Source organism: Somniosus microcephalus, chromosome 5 (genome assembly GCF_052327205.1).
Source record: "Somniosus microcephalus isolate GS21.2 chromosome 5, FLI_Smic_1.0, whole genome shotgun sequence".
In the NCBI taxonomy this organism is placed as follows: domain Eukaryota; kingdom Metazoa; phylum Chordata; class Chondrichthyes; order Squaliformes; family Somniosidae; genus Somniosus; species Somniosus microcephalus.
In genome coordinates, this window is record NC_140991.1 from 236,137,096 (window position 1) to 236,163,960 (window position 26,865).

Sequence of the window (26,865 nt, forward strand, 5' to 3'; positions counted from 1 at the left end):
AACGGCCAGCTACAACAGCCACAGCAGCCGGCCTGGCTGCGAGCCCTCCGACCGCCGTACCTGGATCTAAACCCACAGGCAGCGAACTCAGCCCTCGACTTCAAACACTGGCTGAGCTGTTTCGAATCCTACCTGGGAGAATCCGGCGTGCCTCCGGGATCCAAACTAAGAGTTCGGACCGTCCAAGTGAGCCCTAAAGTATTTGCATTCATCCAGGACCTTACTACATACGAGGCCGCCCTCAACCTGCTGAAAGAGCAGTACCGGAGCCCGGTAAACTCTATGTATGCCAGACATCTCCTAAGATCCCGCTCGCAACAGCCAGGAGAGTCTGTAGATGAATTTTTACGGGCGCTACAAACACTCGGCAGGGACTGTGACTTTAAAGCTGTAACGGCTGCAGAAAATACTGAAGGGAATATCCGCGATGCCTTCGTGAAAGGCCTTCGGTCTGACTACTCACGGCAAAGACTGCTCGAATCAAAGGACCTCGACCTGAATACAACTGCAGCCCTCGCTTGCTCTCTGGAAGTGGCCCATCGGGACCTCGAGGTGTACTCCAGGTACTGTGCTGCGCGACCCTGGGACTCCGGCCCGACCCCGGCCGCAATACCCCTCGCACCGCCGCCTCTGGGACCGACCTCAGCGTCGGCGTCCCAGAACCGATCGGGACCGCCACCCCCGGTACCGGCTGCGACATCGGAGCCCCGCGATCGGGCCGCCGGCTGCTTCTTCTGTGGCCAGGCGAAACACCCGAGGACGCGCTGCCCTGCAAGAAACGCGACTTGCTCCGATTGCCACAAGAAAGGCCACTTCGCGAAGGCCTGCAGGGGGAGAGCCACAGACGCCAGCAGTGCCTCATGCGAGTTGTGGGGGCGGCCATCTTTCATCAAGGCCACAGATGCCAGTATCCCCTCGTGAGAGTCGTGGGGGCGGCCATCTTTGATCAAGGCCACCGACGCCAGCAATGCCTCATGTGAATTGTGGGGGCGGCCATCTTCTCCGCCATTTTATTCAACATCGTGGGCGCCGCCATTTTGCCCACCACACTCGACCGCCACCTTGTCTCCAGACCCGACCACCGCCTCACCCGCAGACTACAGCAGCTCGCTCAGCCATACACTAGCCTCCGTCACACTGGACCAAGCTCGCCCGCATCACCTGTCCAAGTCCATGATGGACATCAAAGTAAACGGCCACGCCACGACCTGCCTGTTCGACAGCGGAAGCACGGAGAGTTTCATCCATCCAGACACGGTGAGCCACTACTCCCTCACTGTCCAGCCAACGCGCAACCGGATCTCGATGCCGTCGAGGTCCCATTCTACAGACATCAGCGGCTACTGTGCTGTGACCCTGTCGGTTAGGGGCACGGAGTATAAAAATTTTAAACTCCTCGTCCTGCCCCAGCTCTGCGCTGCCGTCCTACTAGGGCTGGACTTCCAATCCCACCTTCAAAGTGTCACTTTGGCATACGGTGGACCCCTCCCTCCACTCACAGTCGACAACCAGCAGCCTTTAAACCGCCCACCGCGTACCACCTGCGGCCTATCCACCCTAAAGGTCCCGCCCCCCTCCCTGTTCGCTAACCTCACCCGCGACTGTAAACCCGTCGCCACCAAGAGCAGGCGGTACAGCGCCGGGGACAGAGCTTTTATTAGCTCTGAGGTGCAGCGTCTCCTGAAGGAGGGCATCATCGAGAGGAGCAACAGCCCCTGGCGTGCCCAGGTCGTAGTCGTTAAGACTGGCAATAAAAATCGCCTGGTCATCGACTACAGCCAAACCATAAACCGGTACACCCAGCTGGACGCATACCCCCTTCCCCGCATATCTGATATGGTCAATCAGATTGCACAGTACCGGGTATTCTCCACCATCGACCTTAAGTCGGCCTATCACCAACTCCCTATCCGCCCAGAGGACCGCCAGTATACCGCCTTTGAGGCGAATGGCCGCCTCTACCACTTCCTTAGGGTTCCCTTCGGCGTCACCAACGAGGTTTCGGTCTTCCAAAGGGAGATGGACCGGATGGTTGACCAGAACGGGCTGCAGGCCACGTTCCCTTACCTAGATAACGTCACCATCTGCGGCCGCGACCGGCAGGACCACGATGTTAATCTGGAGAAATTCCTCCGTACGGCCGAACGGCTGAACCTCACTTACAATAAGGAGAAATGCATGTTTAACACCTCGCGTCTCGCCATCCTCGGCTGCGTAGTAGAGAACGGAGTCATCGGCCCCGACCCTGAAAGAATGCGCCCCCTCATGGAGCTTCCCCTCCCCCACTGTCCAAAGGCGCTGAAGAGAACCCTGGGGCTCTTCGCCTACTATGCCCAATGGGTGCCGAATTATGCGGACAAAGCCAGACCCCTCATGAAGTCAACCTCCTTCCCCCTGACGGCAGAAGCGTGCGCAGCCTTCTCCCTCATAAAGGGAGACATTGCTAAGGCCACACTGCACGCGGTGGATGAGTCCATCCCTTTCCAAGTGGAGAGCGATGCATCCGACTTCGCCCTAGCAGCAACCCTTAACCAGGCGGGGAGACCTGTGGCCTTCTTCTCAAGGACCCTCCAGGGCCCTGAGATCCGACACTCTTCGGTCGAGAAGGAGGCCCAGGCGATCGTGGAGGCAGTAAGACGCTGGAGGCATTACCTGGCAGGCAAACGATTTACCCTCCTCACCGACCAGCGTTCGGTCGCTTTTATGTTTAATAACAAGCTGAGGGGCAAAATCAAGAACAACAAGATCTTGAGGTGGAGAATCGAGCTCTCCACCTATGATTATGATATCTTGTACTGGCCGGGTAAACTGAACGAACCCCCAGATGCTCTATCACGAAGTACATGCGCCAACGCGCAAATTGATAGACTGCAGACCCTCCACAACGACCTCTGCCACCCCGGGGTCACCAGACTTTACCACTTCATTAAGGCCCGCAACCTGCCCTACTCCATCGAGGAGGTCAGGACCATGACCAGGAACTGCCAAACCTGTGCCGAATGCAAACCGCATTTCTTTAGGCCGGACAGAGCAAGCCTGATCAAGGCCACCCGCCCCTTCGAGCGCTTGAGCATCGATTTTAAGGGGCCCCTCCCGTCCTATGACCGTAATGTGTACTTCCTCAACATCATTGATGAGTACTCCCGTTTCCCCTTTGCCTTCCCCTGCCCAGACATGACCAGTACCACGGTCATCAAATGCCTGAACGACCTCTTCGCCTTGTTCGGGTTCCCGAACTATATACATAGCGACCGGGGCTCATCCTTCATGAGCGAGGAACTTCGCCAGTTCCTACTAGCGAGAGGCATTGCTGCAAGCAGGACCACCAGCTACAACCCCCGAGGGAACGGCCAGGTGGAAAGAGAGAACGTGACTGTCTGGAAGGCCGTTCTCTTAGCCTTAAAGTCTAAGGGCCTGCCAACCTCTCGCAGGCAGGAAGTCCTCCCGGCAGCGCTGCATTCCATCCGGTCACTGCTTTGCACGGCCATTAATGCCACCCCCCATGAACGAATGTTTGTTTTCTCCAGGAAGTCGACTACGGGAACCTCGCTACCAACATGGCTGACTTCTCCGGGGCCCGTCTTGCTGCGAAAGCACGTGAGGGCCCATAAAACGGACCCCCTGGTCGAGAGGGTGGACCTCCTGCACGCCAACCCCCAGTACGCCTATGTGGCATACCCAGACGGGCGGGAGGACACAGTCTCCTTACGAGACCTTGCACCCTCGGGCACCCGAGACACCACTGTTACCCCCCACCCCCCCAAATCCAGCCCAGGTAGACGGCATGCCGGAACCCCACGAGCCTTCGCCGACCACGCAGACACCAGCATTAACATCGGATACTGCATCACCGCCGCCGCGCCGATCAGAAAGACTTACGAGGCCTCCGGACAGACTGACATACCCGAACTGGTAGTACACTTCACCCCGCCGGACTCAAATCTAAACAAGGGGTGAATGTGGTAAACCTCTTTTATCGTTCACTATCGTTACACTATGGTTATCACTGTTTACACTGTTGTGTCACTACACAAGGTCACCTCTTGTCACGCTGTTATACCTGGGCTGACCACAGCTGACTCCGCCCATGGCTCCGCCTGCTTGCCCAGGTATAAAGGTGGTCGACTGGCTGGTATTCCTCCTTGTTGGACCCGATCGCCCACGAGGGTGGGCTCTGTTATTTAGCCAATAAAAACCTATAGTTACTATCTTAACTCGTGGCTTTTCATTGGATGAATTGATAAGTATATCAGCCACAAGCAGAGCAGGGGACATATCGCCTAGAGGTATGTGGCCACTCCAGCTTCTTTACATATGCACAACTATTCTTGATCCCTAATCCCCCAAGCCTACCCTCACTAACAAGCTCCATATGGTCTCATCACACACTTCCTCCTATAGTGGCCTTTAAAAAAAAAAATTGTTTATGCAATGTGGGCGTCACTGGCAAGGCCAGTATTTATTGTCCATTCCTAGTTGCCCTCGAGGTGGTGGTAGTGAGCCACCTTCTTGAACCGCTGCAGTCTGTGTGGTGAAGGTATACCCAGAGTGCTGTTAGATAGAGTTTTCCAGGATTTTGACCCAGCGACGAAGGATCGGCAATATACTTCTAAGTCAGGATGGTGTGTGACTTGGAGGGGAACTTGGAGTTGGTGCTGTTCCCATGCGCCTGCTGCCCTTGTCCTTCCAGGTGGATCGCGGGTTTGGGAGGTGCTGTCAAAGAAGCCTTGGCGAGTTGCTGCAGTGCATCTTGTAGATGGTACACACTGCAGCCACGGTACGCCGGTGGTGGAGGGAGTGAATATTTAAGGTGGTGGATGGGGTGCCAATCAAGCGGGCTGCTTTATCCTGGATGGTGTCGAGCTTTGAGTGTTGTTGGAGCTGCACTCATCCAGGCAAGTGGAGAGTATTCCATCACACTCCTTACTTGTGCCTTGTAGATGGTGGAAAGGCTTTGGGGGGGGGGGGGGGGGGGGGGGGGTGTGTCAGGAGGTGAGACACTCGACGTAGAATACTTAACCTCTGACCTGCTCTTGTTGCCACAGTATTTATGTGGCTGCTCTAGTTAAGTTTCTGGTCAATGGTGACCCCCCAGGATGTTGATGGTGGGGGATTCGGCGATGATAATGCTGTTGAATGTCAAGGGGAGGTGGTTAGACTCTCGCTTGTTGGAGATGGTCATTGCCTGGCACTTCTGTGGCGCAAATGTTACCTGCCACTTATCAGCCCAAGCCTGAGCATCGTGCAGGTCTTGTTGCATGCGGGCATAGACTGCTTCATTGTCTGAGGAGTTGTGAATGACTCTGAACACTGCAGTCATCAGCGAACATCCCCATTTCTGACCTTATGTTGGAGGGAAGGTCATTGATGAAGCAGCTGAAGATGGTTGGGCCTAGGACATTGTCCTGAGTAACTCCTGCGGCGATGTTCTGGAGCTGTGATGATTGACCTTCAACCACCATAATCATCTTCCTTTGTGCTAGGTATGACTCCAGCCAGTGGAGAGTTTTCCCCCACGATTCCCATTGACTTCAGTTTTACTAGGGCTCCTTGATGCTAGACTCGGTCAAGTGCTGCTTTGATGTCAAGGGTAGTCACTCTCACCTCACCTCTGGAATTCAGCTCCTTTGTCCATGTTTGGACCAAGGCTGTAATGAGGTCGGGAGCCGAGTGGTCTTGGCGGAACCCAAACTGGGCATCAGTGAGCAGGTTTTTGGTGAGTAAGTGCCGCTTGATAGCACTGTCGATGACACCTTCCATCACTTTGCTGATGATTGAGAGTAGACTGTTGGGGCAGTAATGGCCGGGTTAGATTTGTCCTGCTTTTTGTAGACAGGGCATACCTGGGCAGTTTTCCACATTGTCGGATAGATGCCAGTGTTGTAGCTGTACTGGAACAGCTTGGCTAGAGGTGTGGCTAGTTCTGGAGTACAAGTCTTCGGCACGATAGCAGGGATGTTGTCGGGGCCCATAGCCTTTGCTGTATCCAGTGCACTCAGCTGTTTCTGGATATCACGTGGAGTGAATCGAACTAGCTGAAAACTGGCTTCTGCGATGGTGGGGACCTCAGGAGTAGGTCGATAGGGATCATCCATTCGGCACTTCTGGCTGAAGATGGTTGCAAACGATCAGCCTTGTCCTTTGCACTCACGTGCTGGGCTCCACCATCACGGAGGATGGGGATATTCATGGAGCCTCCTCCTCCAGTTAGTTGTTTAATGGTCCACTACCATTCACGGCTGGATGTGGCAGGACTGCAGAGTTTTGATCTGATCCGTTGATTGGGGATCGCTTAGTCATGTCTATAGCATGCATGTAGTCCTGTGCTGCAGCTTCCCCAGGTTGGCATATCATTTTTAGGTAAGCCTGGTGCTGCTCCTGGCATGCTCTTCTACACTCCTCATTGAACCAGGGTTGGTCCCCTGGCTTGATGGTAATGGGTAGAGTGAGGGATATGCTAGGCCATGAGGTTACAGATTGTGGTGGAATACAATTCTGCTGCTGCTGATGGCCCACAGCGCCTCATGGATGCCCAGTTTTGAACTGCTAGATCGGTTCTGAATCTATCCCATTTAGCACGGTGGTAGTGCCACACAACACAATGGAGGATATCCTCAGTGTGAAGACGGGACTTCATCTCCACAATGACTGTGCGGTGGTCACTGCTACCAATACTGTCATGGACAGCTGCATCTGCGACAGGTAGATTGGCCATGACGAGGTCAAGTAGGTTTGCCCCCTCGTGTTGGTTCTCTCACCACCTGTCGCAGGCCCATACTGGCAGTTATGTCCTTCAGGACTCTGTCAGCTCGGTCAGTAGTGGTGCTACTGAGCCACTCTTGGTGATGGACATTGAAGTCTCCCACCCAGAGTACATTCTGTGCCCTTGTTACTCTCAGTACTTCTTCCAAGTGGTGTTCAACATGGAGGAGTACTGATTCATCAGCTGAGGGAGGGCAGTAGGTGGTAATCAGCAGGAGGTTTCCTTGCCCATGCTTGACCTGAAGCCATGAGACTTCATGGGGTCCAGAGTCAATGTTGAGGACTCCCAGGGCCACTCCTTCCCGACTGTATACCACTGTGCCACCAACCCTGGTGGGTCTGTCCTGCCGGTGGGACAGGACATACCCAGGGATGGTGATGGAGAAGTTTGGGACATTGGCTGAAAGGTATGATTCTGTAAGTATGACTATGTCAGGCTGTTGCTTGACTAGTCTGTGGGACAGTTCTCCCAATTTTGGCACAAGTCCCCAGATGTTGGTAAGAAGGACTTTGCAAGGTCGACTGTGCTGGGTGTGCCGTTGCCCTGTCCGTAGCCGGGTTGTCCGTCCGGTTTCATTCTTATGTTTTGTAGCGGTTAGTTACAACTGAGTGACTTGCTAGGCCATTTCAGAGGGCTTAAAGAGTCAACCACATTGCTGTGGGTCTGGAGTCACATATAGGCCAAACCAGGTAAGGACAGCAGATTTCCTTCCCTAAAGGACATTAGTGAACCTGATGGGTTTTTACGACAACCCGATAGTTTCATGGTTACCATTACTGATACTAGCTTTTTATTCTAGGTTTTTAATTAACTGAATTGAAATTCCCCAGCTGCCGTGGTGGGATTTGAACTCGCGTCTCTGGAACATTAGGCCAGGCCTCTGGGTTACTCGCCCAGTGACATTATTACTATGCTAGCCTCACGCACTGTACCCTAACTTCTCCATCACCATCCCATGGTATGTCCTATCCCACTGGCAAGACAGACCCACCAGGGGTGGTGGCAGTGGTATACAGTCGGGAAGGAGTGGCCCTGGGAGTCCTCAACATTGACTCCGGACCTTCTAGCTTGATCATTGCAGGCTCCCAGGAGCAAGATCACCTTATTCTCTGGAGGAACTGGAAGAGCCACCTCAACCCCCCACACCCCCCCCAGAAGAGGAGGAGGAGGAGCAAGGAAGAAGGCACTGTGTCAATCACTACCACTGTCGCAGGCACCAGTTCTGAGACCGGCACCCTGTGTAACTTAGAGGTTAGGGTAGAAAGGGAAGCGGCACCGATAGTCATCACTGTACCAGAAAAAGAGGGAGGGGACCAGAGTAGGACTAGAAAAAATGGGTCGTATACTAGTTCTGCCACAGAGGAGTCTGACGAGGACCATGCAAACCAAATGCTTGGTGCAATGGACAGTCTGCCTGAAAGATCGTGGTTAGGGGGATGGAGGAATTTGCCTCCATCTTGGCCTGTGGCTTGATGCAAAGCCTGGAACCCATCTTCTCCAGCGTGGAGAGGTTGGCCAATTCCATCCAGCGACCTCTGGAACCCAACATCATGTAACGTTTGATGACTCAGGTCGCAGCTTCCACTGCAGTCATGGCAGCTTCCATGGAATGGCAAAGTGCTGCAATGGAAGTTCAGGCAGCTGCCGTGGTGGCTCTGGGCTCCTTGGTTGAAAGGGGCTTGCAGAGTATTTCAGCTGTCCAGAGATCGGTCCTCCTGTAGATCACTGAACAGACGCCTGGAGGTAGTGGCGTGGGAATAATAGAGCAGAAACCTACTGGCCTCTCTCCGATGCCTACATTCATGCTCCCTCCCCCACCACTCCACCATTGCCCTTGCAGTTGCCTGTCAGCCACGTGGTTCAGACTGCTCAAGCCATGCTGAGATGGTGCAGCTGGAGGTGGGGCCAGTTGCAGGAGGACATCTGAACTGCCCACTTCAGATTCTCAGTAGCCATCCACCTCGTGTGCTGCTGCCATTTGGGATGCACTTCATAGAAGCACCAGAGTACACAAGAGCACTTATAGAATAGCACAAAGGCTAAGCACCAATGTTCCCTTTAAGCTGTGTGGCCGTGAAATGCTCTGGAACTCCCGCGCAGCTGGCTCACTGGCTTTTAAAGGGAAAATAAATCGCGTATGCACGGAATTTTGAATGGGCCGCGCAGCCCCCAAAAAATTAGAGGGAACATTGGTAAGCACCAGGGTGAATAGTGTAATATTTGTAAGTGCTGTTGGTTGTTGTAATTTTTCTTGATATAAAGAGTGATTATGGTAATTGGGTAATGGTGGAATCAGTGGTCATCTTAATTGTGTTCTTCATGAGGAAAGGGTTCAAAGGATTGAGTGCAGATAGTGGGCTTCTTGATGGATCCCCAGTCCTGGAAGGTAAGGCTTGTGGAAACAGTGCTCCGAAGTCTGATGGTGGAGGACATCTCTCAAAAGAGGTCTTCAGCAAGCATCCCTCCCAGGTGGGGGCTGACTACCTGGAAACCTCTGGTGCTCCCCTGGTCCCCCTCATCCTCAACCTCATGTGGCACCTAAGCTTGACCCTCTGGCAAAATTGCTGGTGGCAGTGGCTGGACTCTCATGCTCGCCAAATTGTGGAACATGCAGCAAGTCACCACGAATCTGGAGACCTTCTCGGCAGAGTGCTGCAGGGCACCTCCTGGACCAGTCAAGGTATCTAAGCCTCTGCTTGAGGACCACAATGGTCTGTTCAATTATATTCCTGGTGGCAGAGTGGCTCTCATTGTATGAGTGTTCAGCTCGTGTCTGGGGCTCTCAGGAGTCATGAGCCATGGCATCAGAAGGTATCCCTGGTCACCTAGTAGCCAGCCATACACAGTGCATTGGGGCTTAAAGATCTGTGGGATGGATGGCTGTCACATTATAAAAGCATTGTGGCAGCTCCCTGCATGATGCACTGCCACTGGTTGCACGAGCTGCACGTTGAGGGAATGGAATCCCTTCCTGTTCCTAAACACCCGAGTTTAAATGAGGGGCTCGCAGGGCCACATGTGTGCAGGCAATGGTTCCGGGACCATGGGGAATCTCTCAATCCTGTCAAATCCTACAGTGCTCTGCCTCTGGTCTTCTCTGGCAATACGGAATGATATATAGTCATTCCTCAGAGCATATAGATCCTTAGCGGCTTCCCTTATGCTGAAGGGCACAGAGGATTGTGATATGTGACTGATATCACCTGTGGCAGCCTGGAAGGTTCCAGTAGCATAAAAATTAAGTGCTACTGTGACCTTGACTGCCACAGACAATGCAGTCCTGGCTGTGCTGCGAGGTCAGAGTCTTCCTTCCACAAGGCCACAGATCTTTGAGATGACCTCCTTGATAAAGCGCAGCCTCCTCATCGACTGGTCTTGGGTCATATGAATGTAGGAGTAGTGCTCTGAAGACCCAGGGTAAATAGGGCTTCCTGTTGAGAGCCCTCCTTTCCTCCAGTAGCTGGTACTGCTCTGCCTGGCTTCATCTCCTCCTCCATAACCAACGAGGACCCTAGCAAGATCCACATGACCAACCACTCCCTATCCACTGGTGACTCCCATAAGGTCTCCAATAAGATATAGTAGCACAGCACTCACTCTTTTTAGGTGAAGTCCTCAGAAATGTTGAGTGTGTTGTTGAAGTCTTGACAAGTGTCCCAGAAAGTCTCCTGATGTATATCAAAAGTCCTCTTCAAATGCAGTGTAATCAGTCAATCTCAGTCAGCAAGTGAACAGTAAAAGCTGAACATGGCTTTAAGTAGTGCTCACAATCCTCACCAACGACTTGTTTGCTTCTGTTCGGCTGGTCGCTGTTAGGAGAGGTAATTAATTGCAGTGCTAGCAAGCAAAATGTCACGCAGCCTCTTTAATGAGTGTTAGGAGCCAATTTAATTGCCAGAGGTTTAATCACCCTCAGGGCAGCCGTTCTTAAACTCCTGTACCAAGATGGTGTCTTGCTCTAAAGGCTCTTCGCCTAAATTACTGGCACTACAGCGGGGAAAATAGCCCCAGTGTGTTTACGTTAGTGTGCTATTGCTGACAACAGCCCCAACTACAGCAGCAGCACAGTAAAATAATTTACTGTTGCTGGAGGATATGACAACCACAGAAAGACATGGTGGCTTCTGCAGCACCTTTGTATGTAGTACTGCATCTAAAAGCAACAAACACATGGCAATTGGAGGCAGCCATGTTTTCTGTGCATAGGCAAGTTAAGTGGCTAAGCCAGGCAAACAAAATTGTTTTGCAATTGATGGCCTGTAAGTCCTTCCATAGTTTTTCAGCATATTTATAAATAACTCAGGTGAAGGAATAGAAAGCCGTATATCGAGGCTTGCTGACAGCACCAAGTCAGGTGGCATAGTAAGTAGTGTAGATGGGAGCAGAAATTTGCAAAGGGACATCGATAGATTAAGTGAGTGGACAAAACTGTGGCAGATGGAGCTCAACATGGGGCAGTGCGAGGTCATCCACTTTGAATCTAATAGAGTATTTTCTAAATGTTGAGAAGCTAGGAAATGTGGAGGAAGAGAGATTTAGGGGTCCATGGACAGGTACAAAAAGGAATTAAAACGGCTAATAGAATGTTAGGCTTCAACTCAAGGGGGCTGGAATACAAAAAGGGGTGGAAAGTTATGCTATAGTTGTATAAAGCTCTGGTTAGAACATATTGGAGTACTGCGTTTAGTTTTGGGCATCACACCTCAGGAAGGATATACTGGCCTCCGAGGGGGTGCAGCACAGATTCACCAGAATGATACCCAAAAGGGCTAAATTATGAGGATAGGTTGCATAGACTAGGCTTGTATTCCTGAGTATAGAAGATTAAGGGGTGATCTAATTGAGGTGTTTAAAATGATTAAAGGATTTGATAAGGTAGATAGAGAGAAACTAGTTCCTCTAGTGGGAAAGTCCAGAACAAGGGGGCATAACTTTAAAATTAGAGCTAGGCTGTTCAGGGGTGATGTCGGGAAGCATTCCTTCATGCAAAGGGTAGTGGAAATCTGGAACCTCTTACCCAAAAACCCACTGCGGCTAAGTCAATTGATAATTTCAAAACGGAGATTGATAGATTTTTTGTTCAGCATGGGTATTAAAGAATATGAACGAAGGTGGGTAAATGGAGTTAAGATACAGAACAGCCATGAGCTAACTCAATGGTGGAATAGGCTCGAGGGACTGAATGGCCTTGAGGGACTGAATTGCTTGTGCCTGTTCCTATGTGCCATTGGGAAAGTACAGTGGCTAGAAACAGAGGAATTTTAATTTTTTTTATAAAACTGCACAAATTCATGCATATAGCCTTTTTGTTCCAGTTGCTGTAAAACTGTCCTGAAATGTAAAGGGGATGGTTTTCACAGCTTTTGGGTTCCTAAGACACTACTGCTTCTTGAAGTAGTTCCACAAAATAAACAGGCCAGGTGTGGTGGAGCCACTAAGACTCAGAACATTTGAGAATAATCTCTTTAACTGCATTGTAGTGCAGCCACGTACTGCACCTTTAAACTGTTTGTTAACTAGACACTGTATGTGCCTTCCTATACCCTGCGTGATGACGTCACGACGCCGATCACGTGACCGCCAGTGGCGCGAAGAACATGATAACGTCATGACGTCGGTTTCCAGAACCTTCCAGCAGTCTTCGAGTGCCTCGCAGCCTGAACAGACCTGTATACATCTTCTCCTGTAGTTTACTAGTTAACTTCGTTGTTATTAAACTTTGTTGTTTTGATTTACTGAGTCGAACTGCAATTATTCAGATAGGAACTACCGTTCCTACACTGGTGACCCCGATCTCGTCGAACAACTTTCGTTGAGATTCAAGAATGAACACGAACGCCGTCGCCCTCAAACTTCCACAGTTCTGGGAACAACAGCCATCAGCATGGTTCTTCCAGGCAGAAGCCCAGTTCTCACTCCGAGAGATTACAGCGGATTCGACCCGTTATTTTTACGTGGTCTCCGCTCTCGACAGCACCACGGCCTCGCGGGTAGTCAGCCTCCTGGGCAATCCACCAGAAGAGGGCAAGTATGAGGCTCTTAAAACTCATTTGCTACAGGTGTTTGGTCTCAATAAGTCGGAGCACACACGCAGGCTTATTGCTATGCCCGGCCTCGGGGACTCAAAACCTTCTGAACTGATGAGCCAGATGCTCACACTTTTGGGTTCGGAGCCCCAATGTTTTTTGTTCCACGAACTTTTCCTTAACCAGCTACCAGAACCGGTTCAGACGGCCCTGGCCAATTCTCCGATTACGGACTGTGTAGAACTTGCGGCTGAGGCAGACAAGTTTTTTACTGTTGCGCAGCAGTATTGTGCAGCCACGAGGTGCCCTTCCCCCTCGTGGGCGCAGCCCAGCCCTCCTCCCGCAGGCTGGTGTGCATACCACGCCCGTTTTGGTGCCAAAGCTCGATGCTGCTGCCCGCCCTGCAGTTTTTCGCCAAAAAAAAAACTCAAAAAACCCCCCTTCGGCAAAACTGACTGGGTCTAAAAAAAACGTCCACTTCACCATGGCGGTTGGTTCGGCGGGAAAGCTGCTGTACATCACGGATTCCATGACAGGGCGACGATTTTTGTGCGACACTGGATCCCAGTGCAGTATTCTGCCAGCTTCAAGGCTCAATCTGCAATCCGGCGAGCGCGGTCCACCCCTCGAGGCAGCTAATGGCGCGGATATCCGCACGTTCTGAAAACGGACAGTCAATTTAACCTTCAGCAGTCAGAGATTTGTTTGGGACTTTGTGGCTAAAGTTGCGCAGGCTATCCTGGGGGCCGATTTTTTCTGCTCCAACGGCTTTCTGGTCGACGTCCAACACTGCCGACCCATAAATGCGTCCACGTTCCACGCACTGCCGTGCCATCGCAGCACCACCATGTCCTGGTCGATTGCCTGTACGCTTGCAGCACAGGACGGGTTTACACGCCTGCTCGGGGAGTTTCCAGAGCTCACCAGGCCTACTTTTTCGGCAGCAGTCACGAGGCACGGAGTGGTGCATCACATCACGACGAAGGGACCGCCGGTTTATGCCCGGGCACGTCGGTTGGAACCAGGCAAGCTTGCAGCGGCAAAAGCAGAGTTTCGCACCATGGAATGCCTTGGGATCGTCCAACGCTCCAATAGCCCTTGGTCCTCCCCACTGCATATCGTCCCCAAACCAGGCGGTGGCTGGCGACCTTGCGGGGATTACCGATGTCTAAATGAAGCCACTACACCGGACAGGTATCCAATACCTCATATCCAGGACTTTTCGGCCCATCTGGCTGGCAACTCCGTTTTCTCCAAGGTGGATCTCGTCCGCGGTTACCACCAAGTCCCGGTACACCCGCAAGATGTCCCCAAAACGGCGGTCATCACACCGCTCGGACTTTTCGAATTCCTCCAAATGCCTTTCGGGTTGAAAAACGCAGCGCAGGCCTTCCAACGGCTCATGGACTCTGTTACGAGATTTGCCCTTTCTTTTTGTTTACTTGGATGACATTCTCATCGCCAGTAGAGATTTGCAGGAACACCTACAGCATTTGCGCACACTTTTGCCCGTCTCAGCCAGCACGGCCTCATCAACCCCGCCAAATGCCAGTTTGGATTATCCAGCATCGATTTCCTGGGACACAATCACTTCGGATGGTGCCGTCCCACTAGCTACCAAGGTAGAAGCAGTTACAGCATTCCCACGGCCTCACACAGTCAAAGCCCTGCAGGAGTTTCTGGGGATGGTGAACTTCTATCACCGGTTCGTCCCCAAAGCAGCCCAGTTGATGCAGCCGCTGTACGAAGCGCTGAAAGGGAAGTCGGGAAAGGACGCTATCACTTGGACGACGCCGATGGACCAGGCGTTCCTTAACACCAAGGCGGCGTTGGCAGACGCAACCATGCTTGCTCACCCGTTACCAGGCGCGACCATCGCCCTCACTACAGATGCCTCTGATTATGCTATCGGGGCGGTTCAAGAGCAATGGGTCGATGGTGCGTGGCAGCCGTTAGCATTCTTCAGCCGCCAGCTTCGCAAGAACGAGCAAAAATATAGCACTTTCGACAGGGAGTTGTTGGCCCTGTTTTTAGCCGTCCGACACTTCCGTTTTCTCCTAGAAGGACATCCGTTTACTGCATTCGTGGACCACAAGCCACTTACGTTCGCAATGGCAAAAATGACAGAGCCTTGGTCAGCCCGCCAGCAGCGCCACCTCATCTTTATATCCGAATTTACGACGGATCTAAGGCACGTGTCCGGCAAAGATAATCTCGTGGCCGATTGTCTCTCCCGTTCTCCAGTCCAAGCAGTCCACCTGGGTATCGATTTCGTTGGGTTGGCAGACGAACAACTGGCAGATCCTGAAGTACAGGCATACCGGACCATGCCTTCCAGTTGGCAGGTGGCCGATGTGAAGTTCCAGGCGGCGGGAACCACGCTTTTGTGAGACACATCCATGGGAGTGCCCAGGCCCATCGTGCCGTCGGAATGGCGTAAGAAAATTTTCCAGGCCATACATGGGTTATCGCACCCAGGGATGCGTGCTTCACAATGGCTAATGTCCCGTAAATTTGTCTGGAAAGGAATGCATTTGGACGTCCGGGACTGGACAAACCATTGCGTGGATTGTCAAAAAGCAAAAGTTAATCGCCATGTCAAAGCTCCACTGGCCGAATTTCCGGTGCCAGAACGCCGTTTCGACCACGTACACGTGGACTTAGTGGGTCCTCTTCCCGTTTCGCAAGGTTTCACACATCTCCTGACGGTAGTGGACCGTACCACCAGGTGGCCAGAGGCGATCCCATTGAGTGCTACTGCTGCATCAGACGTCTCCAGGGCGTTCGTTTCATCATGGGTAGCTCGTTTCGGGGTACCATCCGACATCTCCTCGGACAGAGGCCCACAATTTACGTCAGAGTTGTGGACAGCAGTTGCACAAGGTTTGGGTGCCAAGCTGCACCGCACCACCGCATACCATCCGCAAGCGAATGGCCTGTGCGAGCGGTTCCATCGGTCGCTCAAGGCGTCACTCCGGGCCAGCTTGCGTGGTTCCAACTGGAAAGGACAGACTCCCCTGGGTGTTACTAGGCCTTCGAACAGCCCCCAAGGATGATCTCCAGTCTTCAGCGGCCGAGTTAGTCTATGGCCAGCCGCTTCGGGTACCAGGTGACTTTATCCCTTCACACACGGAATCGTGGTCTGCGGCTCAGCAGCTCCTCCAGCATCAGGAGGTGGCCAAGAATTTCCTGCCTATTCCAACCTCGAATCACAACCTACAGAGGCCTCACGTCCCGGCAGAGCTAATGAGCTCGGAGTATGTTTTTATTCGGCAGGACGCTCAGAGGCCTGTTAAAACCACCTTATGCTGGACCGTTTCGTGTCACCTCATCGGGTGAAAAATTTTTCACAGTGGACGTCGGTGGCAAACTAGATACCATCTCTATCGACCGACTTAAACCGGCCCATCACGATCGGAGTGAACCAGTCTTTGCTGCTCAACCGCCTCGCCGTGGTCGACCTCCGTTGACCGCCGGACCAGCTCGGCACCAGCCCGCCAGTGAACCGCCTGCATCGGTTTCCACGTCGCCTACACTAGCACCTCTTGTTTCCTCCACGCCTGTCGTGCCGCTCCAGACGCAGCCAAGAACTGACTCGTCCTTCAACGCTCCATTCCCGCTGCCTGAGTTTTGCCGTCGCTCGACCAGGCTTATCAAGCCTCCTGTTCGTTTGACACTGTCTGTTAAAGAGCATTCTAGGGGGGCGCCTGTGGCGGAGCCACGAAGAGACTCAGAACATTTGAGAATAATCTCTTTAACTGCATTGTAGTGCAGCCACGTACTGCACCTTTAAACTGTTTGTTAACTATACTGTATGTACCTTCCTATACCCTGCGTGATGACGTCATGACGCCGATCACGTGACCGCCAGTGGCGCGAAGAACGCGATGACGTCGGTTTCCAGAACCTTCCAGCAGTCTTCGAGTGCCTCGCAGCCTGAACAGACCTGTATACATCTTCTCCTGTAGTTTACTAGTTAACTTCGTTATTAAACTTTGTTGTTTTGATTTACTGAGTCGAACTGCAATTATTCAGATAGGAACTACCGTTCCTACACAGGAAACAATATTTTAATATATTCACAGTGATGTAAACTGTAGTATTTAGATGCAACTACAGAAAACTGCTTTAAGCCAAGAGCATCACCAAATATAAATAAACTGTGGGCCTCAATAAACACAACTTTAAAAACAATCTTCTGATTTAGAATTTGTAAGTTCAGTATTGTACTAATATGCCAAATACCGTATATGAAAACCTTTTCAAACTACTATGTATTAATGTTATGCCAATATGGTACTCTTAATTCTTCATCTCAAATTCTTTCCATCAATAGTGACAGAACTGTAAACGCTAATGCTTCATTCCAGTGTTACACAACTTGAAATATTCTCTCCAGACACTACCCAAACAAAATTGTACTGCTGAGTGATTCACAGTTCAAGTGGTCACATTTTATTTGTCCATTATGCTTCATTAAAACTCTTGTGGTGACAATAAAATTATAGTCTTACCAGGTTTGAAGGTGATCAGACAGGATCTGTTAGTACATGTGCCCTCTGGAAATATCATTACCTAGAGTTAAGATCATGAAATGTTCAACTGAATATATGCAGCAGCACTTATTACTTTAACAACCATTTTTAAATGCAATCACTACAAACATTTATTTTTGTAAGTGCATACACTGACTTTTATGGAAATGGTGACTTAAACAAGTTAAGCATGTGGCAAGTTGATAACATTTTCAAAATATACCCATATAAAAAAATTTAAAAACTGCAAACTTCACTTGCAGGATAATTCACAATGAAACTGAAGCACACTTCAACAAATAGAAACATTTTGGGGAAAGGGTGATCCAGTGAATTAGCATAATTGCCTCTGGGACATGGATTTGAATCTAGCTAAGACAGATGGGATGACAACCTCTTTTGTTTGGGTTGTTATTGCTCAAATTCATTTCACGCAGGAACCTCAGAGCCAACAGTTCCTTGTAGGCATAAGCTCACAACTCAGATATGCTCATCTCAAAGAAGACAGAACTTGTTTGGTATGGGAAGAAGGACGACACACACTGGTGAATCAAGCGGTATCTGAGAGTAAGCAATGGGGGGGGGGGGCAAAGCAGAAGGAGCCTTACTCTACATTTAACCATGCTATATACTGCATTTAAACATGCCAAACTAGGAGTGCTCGGTGCTCACAGCAACAGTCCAACTAGGGAGAATGTCCCATTTCTTAACACCAACAGAGCACAAAAGTGCACTACTACTATGTTGCTCATAAGTACTAAGGAATATTTTCACGGAGTTATAAACCTCTACAATTTACAGCCCAATGGTGAAAAAAATGAAGCATTTTTATCTATAATATATCATTTTTCTTTGTCACAATACATATGGGCCTAGAAATTCAGTTTGGGCCCGCCAGCTCGCTTGCGCCCAGAGGTTACCACTGCGCGTGGAGCCACTTGCGCCCGCCGGAAATTCAGTTTCAGCGCCCCACGTCGAAGCCGGCCGCTATTCAAGGGTTTCGGCGCCCCCGCTTGGGGCACTGAGACTGAATATCGGCACGCTAGGTGCCGCAGCGTCACCCACTGCGGAGCGGCAGGCTGCGGTACTGCAGGCCTTCCTCCCTCTTTTAAGGGGGAAGTGCCTGCAACAGCGAGATCGCCGCTCGCTAGTGCCGGCAAATGAGCCCGGCACCACGGAGAAGTGTCGGGCTCCCGGAAAACAGCCGGCAATGCTGCGGGGGGGGGGGGGGGGGGGGGGGGGGGGGGAGGAGGAGTGCGGGCAGGCGGCCGCCGAAAAAGCGGCCGGCCGCATATCCACTTTAACTCGCCCCACTAACGCTACAGTACGGCCCCGTTTTCTGATCGCTGTTTGCGGCCGCTGCGGAAGAGGCGGCCGCAACTCAATATGGCGGTCGGGCCGGTAGCGGGGCACTGCACACACCGATGACGTCATCGGTGGCGGCGCAGCGCTACTGGCTAACGCCGCCATTACCGCAGCGCTGAATATCGGCAAAAGCTCAGCAAGTGGCGCAAAAGCCCTCTTTGGGCGAAAACTGGGCGCAAAGCCTACTGAATTTCTAGCCCATGGGGTTTAAAAACCAGATTCACTCACCAAAAATGGTACAACTTGTTTTAATATAATAGATCCAGAATATAGATAGTGTCTGGCCAGATGTCAAAGGGAGGAGGCAAAGACATTCAATTCAAATACAAGCACCTTGCAGGTTTTATTTGTATTTAGAGTTTGAGGTACATATTTAAATTTCCTTTGTTTCTTTCATTTTTTGGGGAAAAAAAATATTTCTCAACATGTCTGAAGCCATCAGAGAGATAGATTGGCCGGAAAGACTCTAGACAGTCAGAAATAAACCTCTATGTAAAGATTAATATTCAAGGACCTTATGACAGGCCCATTTTACATTGCAGTTCAGTGCAGTCACTATGATTGTTATTTTACATACTCCAAGGCAGAAATGTTAAGCTTGTATCTACAACAACCTGCAATTATATAGTGTCTTTAACGTAGTAAAACAACAACTTGTATTTATATAGCACCTTTAACGCAGTAAAACGTCCCAAAGTGCTGCACAGGAGTATTTTAAGACAAAAAATTTAACACCAACCCACATAAGAATAAATTAGGGCAGGTGACCAAAAGCTTGGTCAAAGAGGTAGGTTTTAAGGAGCGTCTTAAAGGAGGAAAGAGAGGTAGCAAGGCAGACAGGTTTAGGCAGGGAATTCCAGAGCTTAGGGCCTAGGCAACACAGAGGGCGCGGCCACCAAAAGTTGAGCGATAATAATCAGGGATCAAGAGGGCAGAAACGTCTCAAGACGCTTCACAGGAGTGTCATAAAACAAAATTTGACACCGAGCCACATAAGGAGAAATTAGGGCAGATGACCAAAAGCTTGTCCAAAGAGGTAGGTTTTAAGGAGCGTCTTAAAGGAGGAAAGAGAGGAAGAGGGGCGGAGATGTTTAGGGAGGGAATTCCAGAGCTTAGGGCCGAGGCAGCTGAAGGCAATGCCACCAATGGTTGAGCGATTCAAATCAGGGATGCTCAAGAGGGCAGAATTAGAGGAACACAGATATCTCGGGGGGTTGTGGGGCTGGAGGAGATTAGAGAGGGGACGGATTGCTTAACTGGGAGCCAATGTAGGTCAGCAAGCACAGGGGTGGTGGGTGAACTGGACTTGGCGCGAGTTCTGGATGACCTCAAGTTTACGGAGGGTAGAAGGTGGGAGGCCAGCCAGGTGTGCGATGGAATAGTCAAGTCTAGAGGTAACAAAGGCATGGATGAGGCTTTCAGCAACAGATGATCTGAAGCGAGGCGGAGGCGGGTGATGGTACATAGGTGGAAATAGACAGTCTTGGTTATGGCGCGGTTATGTGGTTGGAAGCTCATTTCAGGGTCAAATATGACACCAAGATTGCGAACAATGTGGTTCAGCCTCAGAGAGATGCTAGGGAGAAGGATGGAGTCGGTGGCTAGGGAATGGAGTTTGTGGCGGGATCCGAAGACAATAGCTTCGGTCTTCCCAATATTTAGATGGAAGGAAATTTCTACTCATGCAGTACTGGACGTCGGACAAGCAGTCTGACAATTTAGAGACAGTGGAGGGGTTGAGAGAAGTGGTGATGAGGTAGAGCTGGGTGTCATTAGCATATATGTGGAAACTGACGCTGTGTTTTCAGATGAGGGGCAGTAATAGGAGGGGGCCAATGACAGAGCCATGGGGGACACCAGAGGTAACGATGCGGGAGCAGGAAGAGAAGCCACTGCAGGTGATTCTCTAGCTAAGATTAGATAGATAAGAATGGAACCAGGCGAGTGCAGTCCCACCCAGCTGAATGACGGTGGAGAGGATGGAGTGGTCAACTGTGTCAAAGGCTGCAGACAAGTCGAGAAGGACGAGGAGGGATAGTTCGCCTTTGTCACAGTCACATAGGATGTTATTTGTGACTTTGATAAGAGCCGTTTTGGTACTGTGGCAAATTTAGTGTGCCATTGCTTCTGTCCACTTGTCCATTTACAGTCTAATAAATCTTTTTGGCAAACTTTAACCTAAGTCACAGTCTAGCAAAGTATCTATCACCTTTTGAAGTCAAGGAAGATCAAATGAGGGCATGCGATATATCCAGAGAGCCAAAATATAAGAGGGTTCTCTGAAATAAAAACAGAAAATGCTGGAAATACTCAGCAGGTCAGGCATCATCTGTGGAGAGAGAAACAGAGTTAAAGTTTCAGGTCGATGACCTTTCATCAGAACTGGAAAAAGTTAGAGATGTAACAGATTTTAAGTAAGTGCAGAGGCAGGGAAAGTGGGGCAGGAAAGAACAGGTATGGTCTGTGATAGGGTGAAAGGCAGGAGAGATGAAATGGCAAAAGGTATGATTGTACAAGGCAAAAGGAGACGGTAATGGGACAAGTAAAGAAACAAAAGATGGGTTGGCACTTGCTTAAAACCTGTTATATCTCTAACCTTTTCCAGTTCTGATGGAAGGTCAGCGACCTGAAACGTTAACTATGTTTCTCTCTCCACCTGCCTGACCCGCTAAGTATCTCCAGGATTTTCTGTTTTTGTTTCAGATTTCCAGCATTCACAGTAGTTTGCTTTTGTAAAGAGGGGTCTCTGTCTGATCCCATGGCTCATCAGCAGCGAGAGGAGCGGCACTAAAAAGAGCGCGAGAGGAGTGGGATCAGCGGCGCTATAAAAAAAAGAGCACGAGAGGAATGTGATCAGCGGCGCTATAAAGAGCACGAGAGGAGCAGCTAGAGGAGCGGGATCAGCAGCGCTGTAAAGAGCGCAAGTGGCGCGGCAGAGCGCATGCAGCGCGGCATGGCAGAGCGCAAGCAGCGCGGCATAAGCGGCGCGGCAAAGAGCGCGAGCGGCGCGGCGAAGAGCGCGAGCGGCGCGGCATCAGCGGCACCGAAGAGCGCGGCAAAGAGCGCAAGCGGCGCGGCAAAGAGCGCGAGCGGCGCAGCATCAGCGGCGCGGCAAAGAGCGCGAGCGGCATCAGCGGCGCGGCAAAGAGCGCGCGCGGCGCGGCAAAGAGCGAGCGCGGCGCGGCAAAGAGCGAGCGCGGCGCGGCAAAGTGCGCGAGCGGCGCGGCAAAGTGCGCGAGCGGCGTGGCAAAGTGTGCGAGCGGCAAAGAGCGCGAGCGGCGCGGCGAGGCATCAGCGGCACGGCAAAGCTCGAGCGGCACGGCATCAGCGGCGTGGCAAAGAGCGAGCGCGAGCGGCGCGGCAAAGAGCGGCGCGGCATGGCAAAGAGCGCGAGAGGCGCGGCATCAGTGGCGCGGCAAAGAGCGCGAGCGGCGCGGCAAAGAGCGCGAGCGGAGCGGCATCAACGGCGCCGCAAAAAGCGCGAGCGGAGCGGCATCAGCGGCGCCGCAAAGAGCGTGAGCGGAGCGGCATCAGTGGCGCCGCAGAGAGCGCGAGCGGAGCGGCATCAGCGACGCCATAAAGAGCGCGAGCGGAGCGGCATCAGAGGCTCTATAAAGAGCGCGAGAGTAGCGGCGTTATAAAGAGCGCGAGTGGAGCGGGATCAGCGGCACTATAAAGAGCGCGAGTGGAGCAGGATCAGCGGCACTATAAAGAGCGCAAGTGGAGCGGAATCAGCGGCACTGTAAAGAGCGCGAGTGGAGCGGCGAGAGGAGCAGGATCAGCGGCTCTAAAAAGAGCGCCAGTGGAGCGGGATCAGCGGCACTATAAAGAGCGCGAGAGGAAGTGGAAGCAGTGGATCTAGGCGAGACCAGAGCGAAAGAGACAGCGGCTCAACAGAGGCAGAATCCAAAAGAGTGACGTCAGAGTAGAAAAAGTGACGTCGGCACAAGGGAAGGAGCGGATTGGTGAGTATCTGGTGAGTTTTTTTTTAATTTTAAGTTTATTTCTGCTTAGTTAGTTCTTAGTCTATTAAATAGAGGCATAGCAAGGCAGCTCAGTCCCGTGGAGTGAACATCCAATGCCATGTGGGATGTCCTGGACGCATCGCATAGCCTGGACGACCACATGTGCAGGAAGTGTCACCAGCTACGGCAGCTCGAGATCCGTGATTCAGAGCTTGAGCGGCAGCTGGAGTCACTGCGGTGCATCCGCAAGGATGAGAGTACCGTGGATAGCACATTTCTGGAGGTGGTCACCCCGCAGCTTAAGAGTATGCAGGCAGAGGGGGAATGGGTGACCGCCAGACAGAAGAGGACCACCAGGCAGGTAGTGCAGGAGTCCCCAGAGTGCATCTTGTTCTCCAACCAGTATTCTGTTCAGAGTACTGGTGGGGGTGATGGGTCTGCTGGGGAGTGCAGCCAGAGACATGTCCAAGGCACCACTGGTGGCTCAGCTGCACTTGGGGGGGGGGGGGGGGGGGGGGGGGGGGGGGGGGGCGGCGCGCGGTGGGAGGAAAGAGTGGAAGAGCAATAGTGGTAGGGGATTAGATAGGGGAGCAGACAGGCGTTTCTGCAGCCGCGACTCCAGGATGGTATGTTGCCTCCCTGGTGCCAGGGTCAAGGATGTCATCTGAGCGGCTGCAGGACACTGAGGGGGAAGGGTGACCAGCCAGAGGACATTGTCCATATCAGTACCAACGACATAGGCAGAAAGAGGGATGAGGTCCTGCAGGCAGAGTTTAGGGAGCTAGGAGAGATTAAAAAGCAGGACCTCAAAGGTAGTCATCTCCGGATTACTCCCGGTGCCATGTGCTAGTGAGTACAGGAATAGGAGGATTGAACAGATGAATCTGTGGCTGGAGAGATGGTGCAGGAGGGAGGGCTTTAGATTCCTGGGGCATTGGGACAGTTTCTGGGGAAGGTGGGACCTGTACAAGCTCTACGGGTTACACCTCAACAGAGCCGGGACCAATATTCTCACAGGGAGGTTTGCTAGTGCTGTTGGGGAGCGTTTAAACTAGCTTGCTTCAGTGAAGGCGTTGACAATGGTTTGGAGTTCGACCTCCGAGTGAGCGCAGATGCAAGCGTCATCTGCATACTGTAATTAGACGACAGAGGATGGGACGACCTTGGATCTGGACTTGAGGTGACAGAGGTTGAACAGTTTCCCGCTTGTTCTGTAAATTAGCTCCACTCCAGTGGGGAGCTTACTGAGGGCGAGATGGAGCATTGCAGCAAGGAAGATCGAGAAGAGCGTTGGTGCGATGACACAGCCTTGCTTGACACCGGTTTATACGCGAATTGGGTCTGTGGTGGAACCGTTGGTCAGGATGACGGCTTGCATGTCATCGTGAAGCAGGCGGAGGATGGTGACAAACATTGAAAGCAGCCGAATTTGAGGGCATTCCATAATCCCTCACGGTTGACAGTGTCGAAGGCATTTGGGAGATCACTGAAGCGTACGAGAGCATGTGCCTTACACTAAACATCCGTAAGACAAAGGTCCTCTACCAACCTGCATCCAACACACAGTACTGCCACCCGATTATCAAAATCCACGACAAGGCCTTGGACAACGTGGACCACTTTCCATACCCCGGGTGCCTACTGTCAACAAGGGCAGACGTCAACGACGAAGTCCAACACTAGTACGATAGAACACTAACACTGCCTTCAGTGTGCCAGTGCAGCCTTCGGTCGCCTGAGGAAGATAGGGTTTGATGACCAGGACCTCAAACCCGGCACTAAGCTCATGGTCTACAGAGCAGCAGTGATATCCGCCCTGCTGTATGCCTCAGACATGGACCACGCACAGCAGGCACCTCAAAGCACTGGAGAGGTATCACCAACACTGCCTCCGCAAGATCCTGCAAATCCATTGGCAGGATAGGCGCACCAACGTCAGTGTTCTTGCTCAGGCCAACATCCCCAGCATCGAAGCTTTGACCACGCTCAATCAGCTCCGATGGACGGGTCACATTGTCCGCATGCCAGATACGAGACTCCCAAAACAAGCGCTCTACTCGGAGCTCCGACACAGCAAGAGAGCCCCAGGAGGGCAGAGGAAACGCTTCAAGGACACTCTCAAAGCCTCCTTGAAAAAGTGTAACATCCCCACCGACACCTGGGAATCCCTGGCCCAAGACAGCACAAAGTGGAGGAGAAGCATCCGGGAAGGCACCGAACACCGAGTATCTTCACCGGGAGCAAGCGGAAGCCAAGCGCAGGCAGCGCACGTCAACCCAAGCACCCCACCCACCCGCCCCTTCAACCACCGTCTGCCCCACCTGTGAGAGAGACTGTAGGTCCCACATTGGACTAATCAGTCACCTGCGAACTCATTTTTAATGTGGAAGTAAGTCATCCTCGGTTCCGAGGGGCTGCCTAAGAAACTAGCTTGGCAGGGGGATTGGCACCAGCATATAGGAGTAGAAAAGAGGAATAAGGTGCATGAAAGAGTGAGTGTGTTGCATAGTACTAGAGAAGAAAGTAGTACTAGAGACAGAAGCAGTACCATATTAAATAGGAGCAGACTAAGACTACGAAAAATTCAAAAATGGGTTTAGAATGCATGTACGTAAACGCACAAAGTGTGGTGAATAAGGTTGGTGAGCTACAAGCACAATTAGCCATGTGCCAATATGATGTGGCAATAACGGAAATGTGGCTTAAAAACGGTGAGGACTGGGCACTTAATATTCAAAGGTACAAGGTGTTCAGAAAAGATAGGGAAGGAAAAAAAGGCGGTGGGGTGGAAGTGCTGATTAAGGAAGACATTGTAGTGTTGGAAGGGGAGGAGGTTCTTGAGGGGGACAAGGACAGAATCCATTTGGTTAGAGTTGAGGAGCAAAAAGGGTATAGGCCTCTAAATAGTGAGAGGGATGTAGAGGAGCAAATCTGCAGGGAAATCGCAGAGATATGCAAGAGCTATAGAGTGGGGATATTGGGGGACTTTAATTATCCAAATATCGATTGGGATAATGTTGGGGTAAAGGGAAAGGAGGGGGAGGAATATCTGAAATGTGTTCAGGAGAATTTCCTTGACCAGTATGTTCTTGGCCCAACTAGGAAGGAGGCATTGCTGGATCTGGTTCTGGGGAATGAGGTGGGCCAGGTCGACCAAGTGTCTGTGGGAGAACACTTGGGTACGAGTGATCATCGTATCATAAGATTTAGATTAGCAATGGAGAGGAGCAAGGAACAATCTAGAGTGGAACTTCTAAACTGGAATAGGGCCAACTTCAATGGGATGTGAAAGGATCTAGCTAGGGTAAAATGGAACCAAAGACTGACAGGAAAAACTGTAACGGAACAATGGGTGATCTTTAAGGAGGAGATGTTCCAAGTACAGGCTAGGTACATTCCAACAAGAGGGAAGGGTAAGGGAACCAAAGCAAGGGCTCCTTGGATGATGATGAGAGAGAGAGAAGACGATGAAACAAAAAAGAGGGTGTATGATGCAAGTCAGGTGAATTCTTCAAGAGAGAATCAGACCAAATACAGTAAGTTGAGAGGGGACGTGAAGATGAAAATAAGATTGACAGAGAGAATATGAGAGTAGAATGGCAGTCAACATAAAAGGGAACCCAAAAATCTTCTACCGGCATGTGAACAGTAAGCGGGTAGTAAGAGGCAGGGTGGGGCCTATTAGAGACAAAGAAGGTGTTATATGCTTAGAGGTGCAGGGCAAGGCTCAGGCAGTAGTCCCTACATGCTTCAAGACCGCTACCATTATTCCTGTGCCAAAGCAAACGGCTGTGACGTGCCTGAACGACTATCGACCTGTCGCAGTCACACCCATCATAATGAAGTGTTGAGAGAGACTGGTCCTGGCTCACATCAAAGCCAGTGTTCCCGCCTCTCTTGACCAACACCAGTTTGCCTATCGTGCAAACAGATCAACGGAGGATGCAATCACAACTGCTCTACACTAAATCACTTAGATGGTAAAGAGACCTACATCAGAATGCTGTTCATAGACTACAGCTCAGCATTCAACACTATCGTCCCCAACAAGCTGGCCACCAAACTCCACACTCTTGGCCTGAACACTTCCCTCTGCAACTGGACCCTGGACTTCCTAACAAACAGACCCCAGTCTGTCAAATTAGGTAACCACACCTCCCCCCCCCCCCGACCCTGAACACAGGGGCTCCACAAGGATGTGTGCTGAGCCC

The 26,865-nt window shown here is 51.4% G+C and overlaps 1 protein-coding gene across 12 annotated transcripts in view; it reads right to left on the reverse strand.

Moving 5' to 3' along the window:
* LOC147117609 (lysophosphatidylcholine acyltransferase 1-like) overlaps positions 1 to 26,865 on the reverse strand; it is a 309,307-nt gene that overhangs the window by 115,132 nt on the left and 167,310 nt on the right. For all 12 annotated transcript variants that reach the window (XM_085988725.1, XM_085988726.1, XM_085988727.1 and 9 more), the window contains one exon: positions 17,304 to 17,364. In XM_085988725.1, the coding sequence (XP_085844851.1) occupies positions 17,304 to 17,364 (61 nt within the window). The remainder of the gene's footprint in view (positions 1 to 17,303; positions 17,365 to 26,865) is intronic.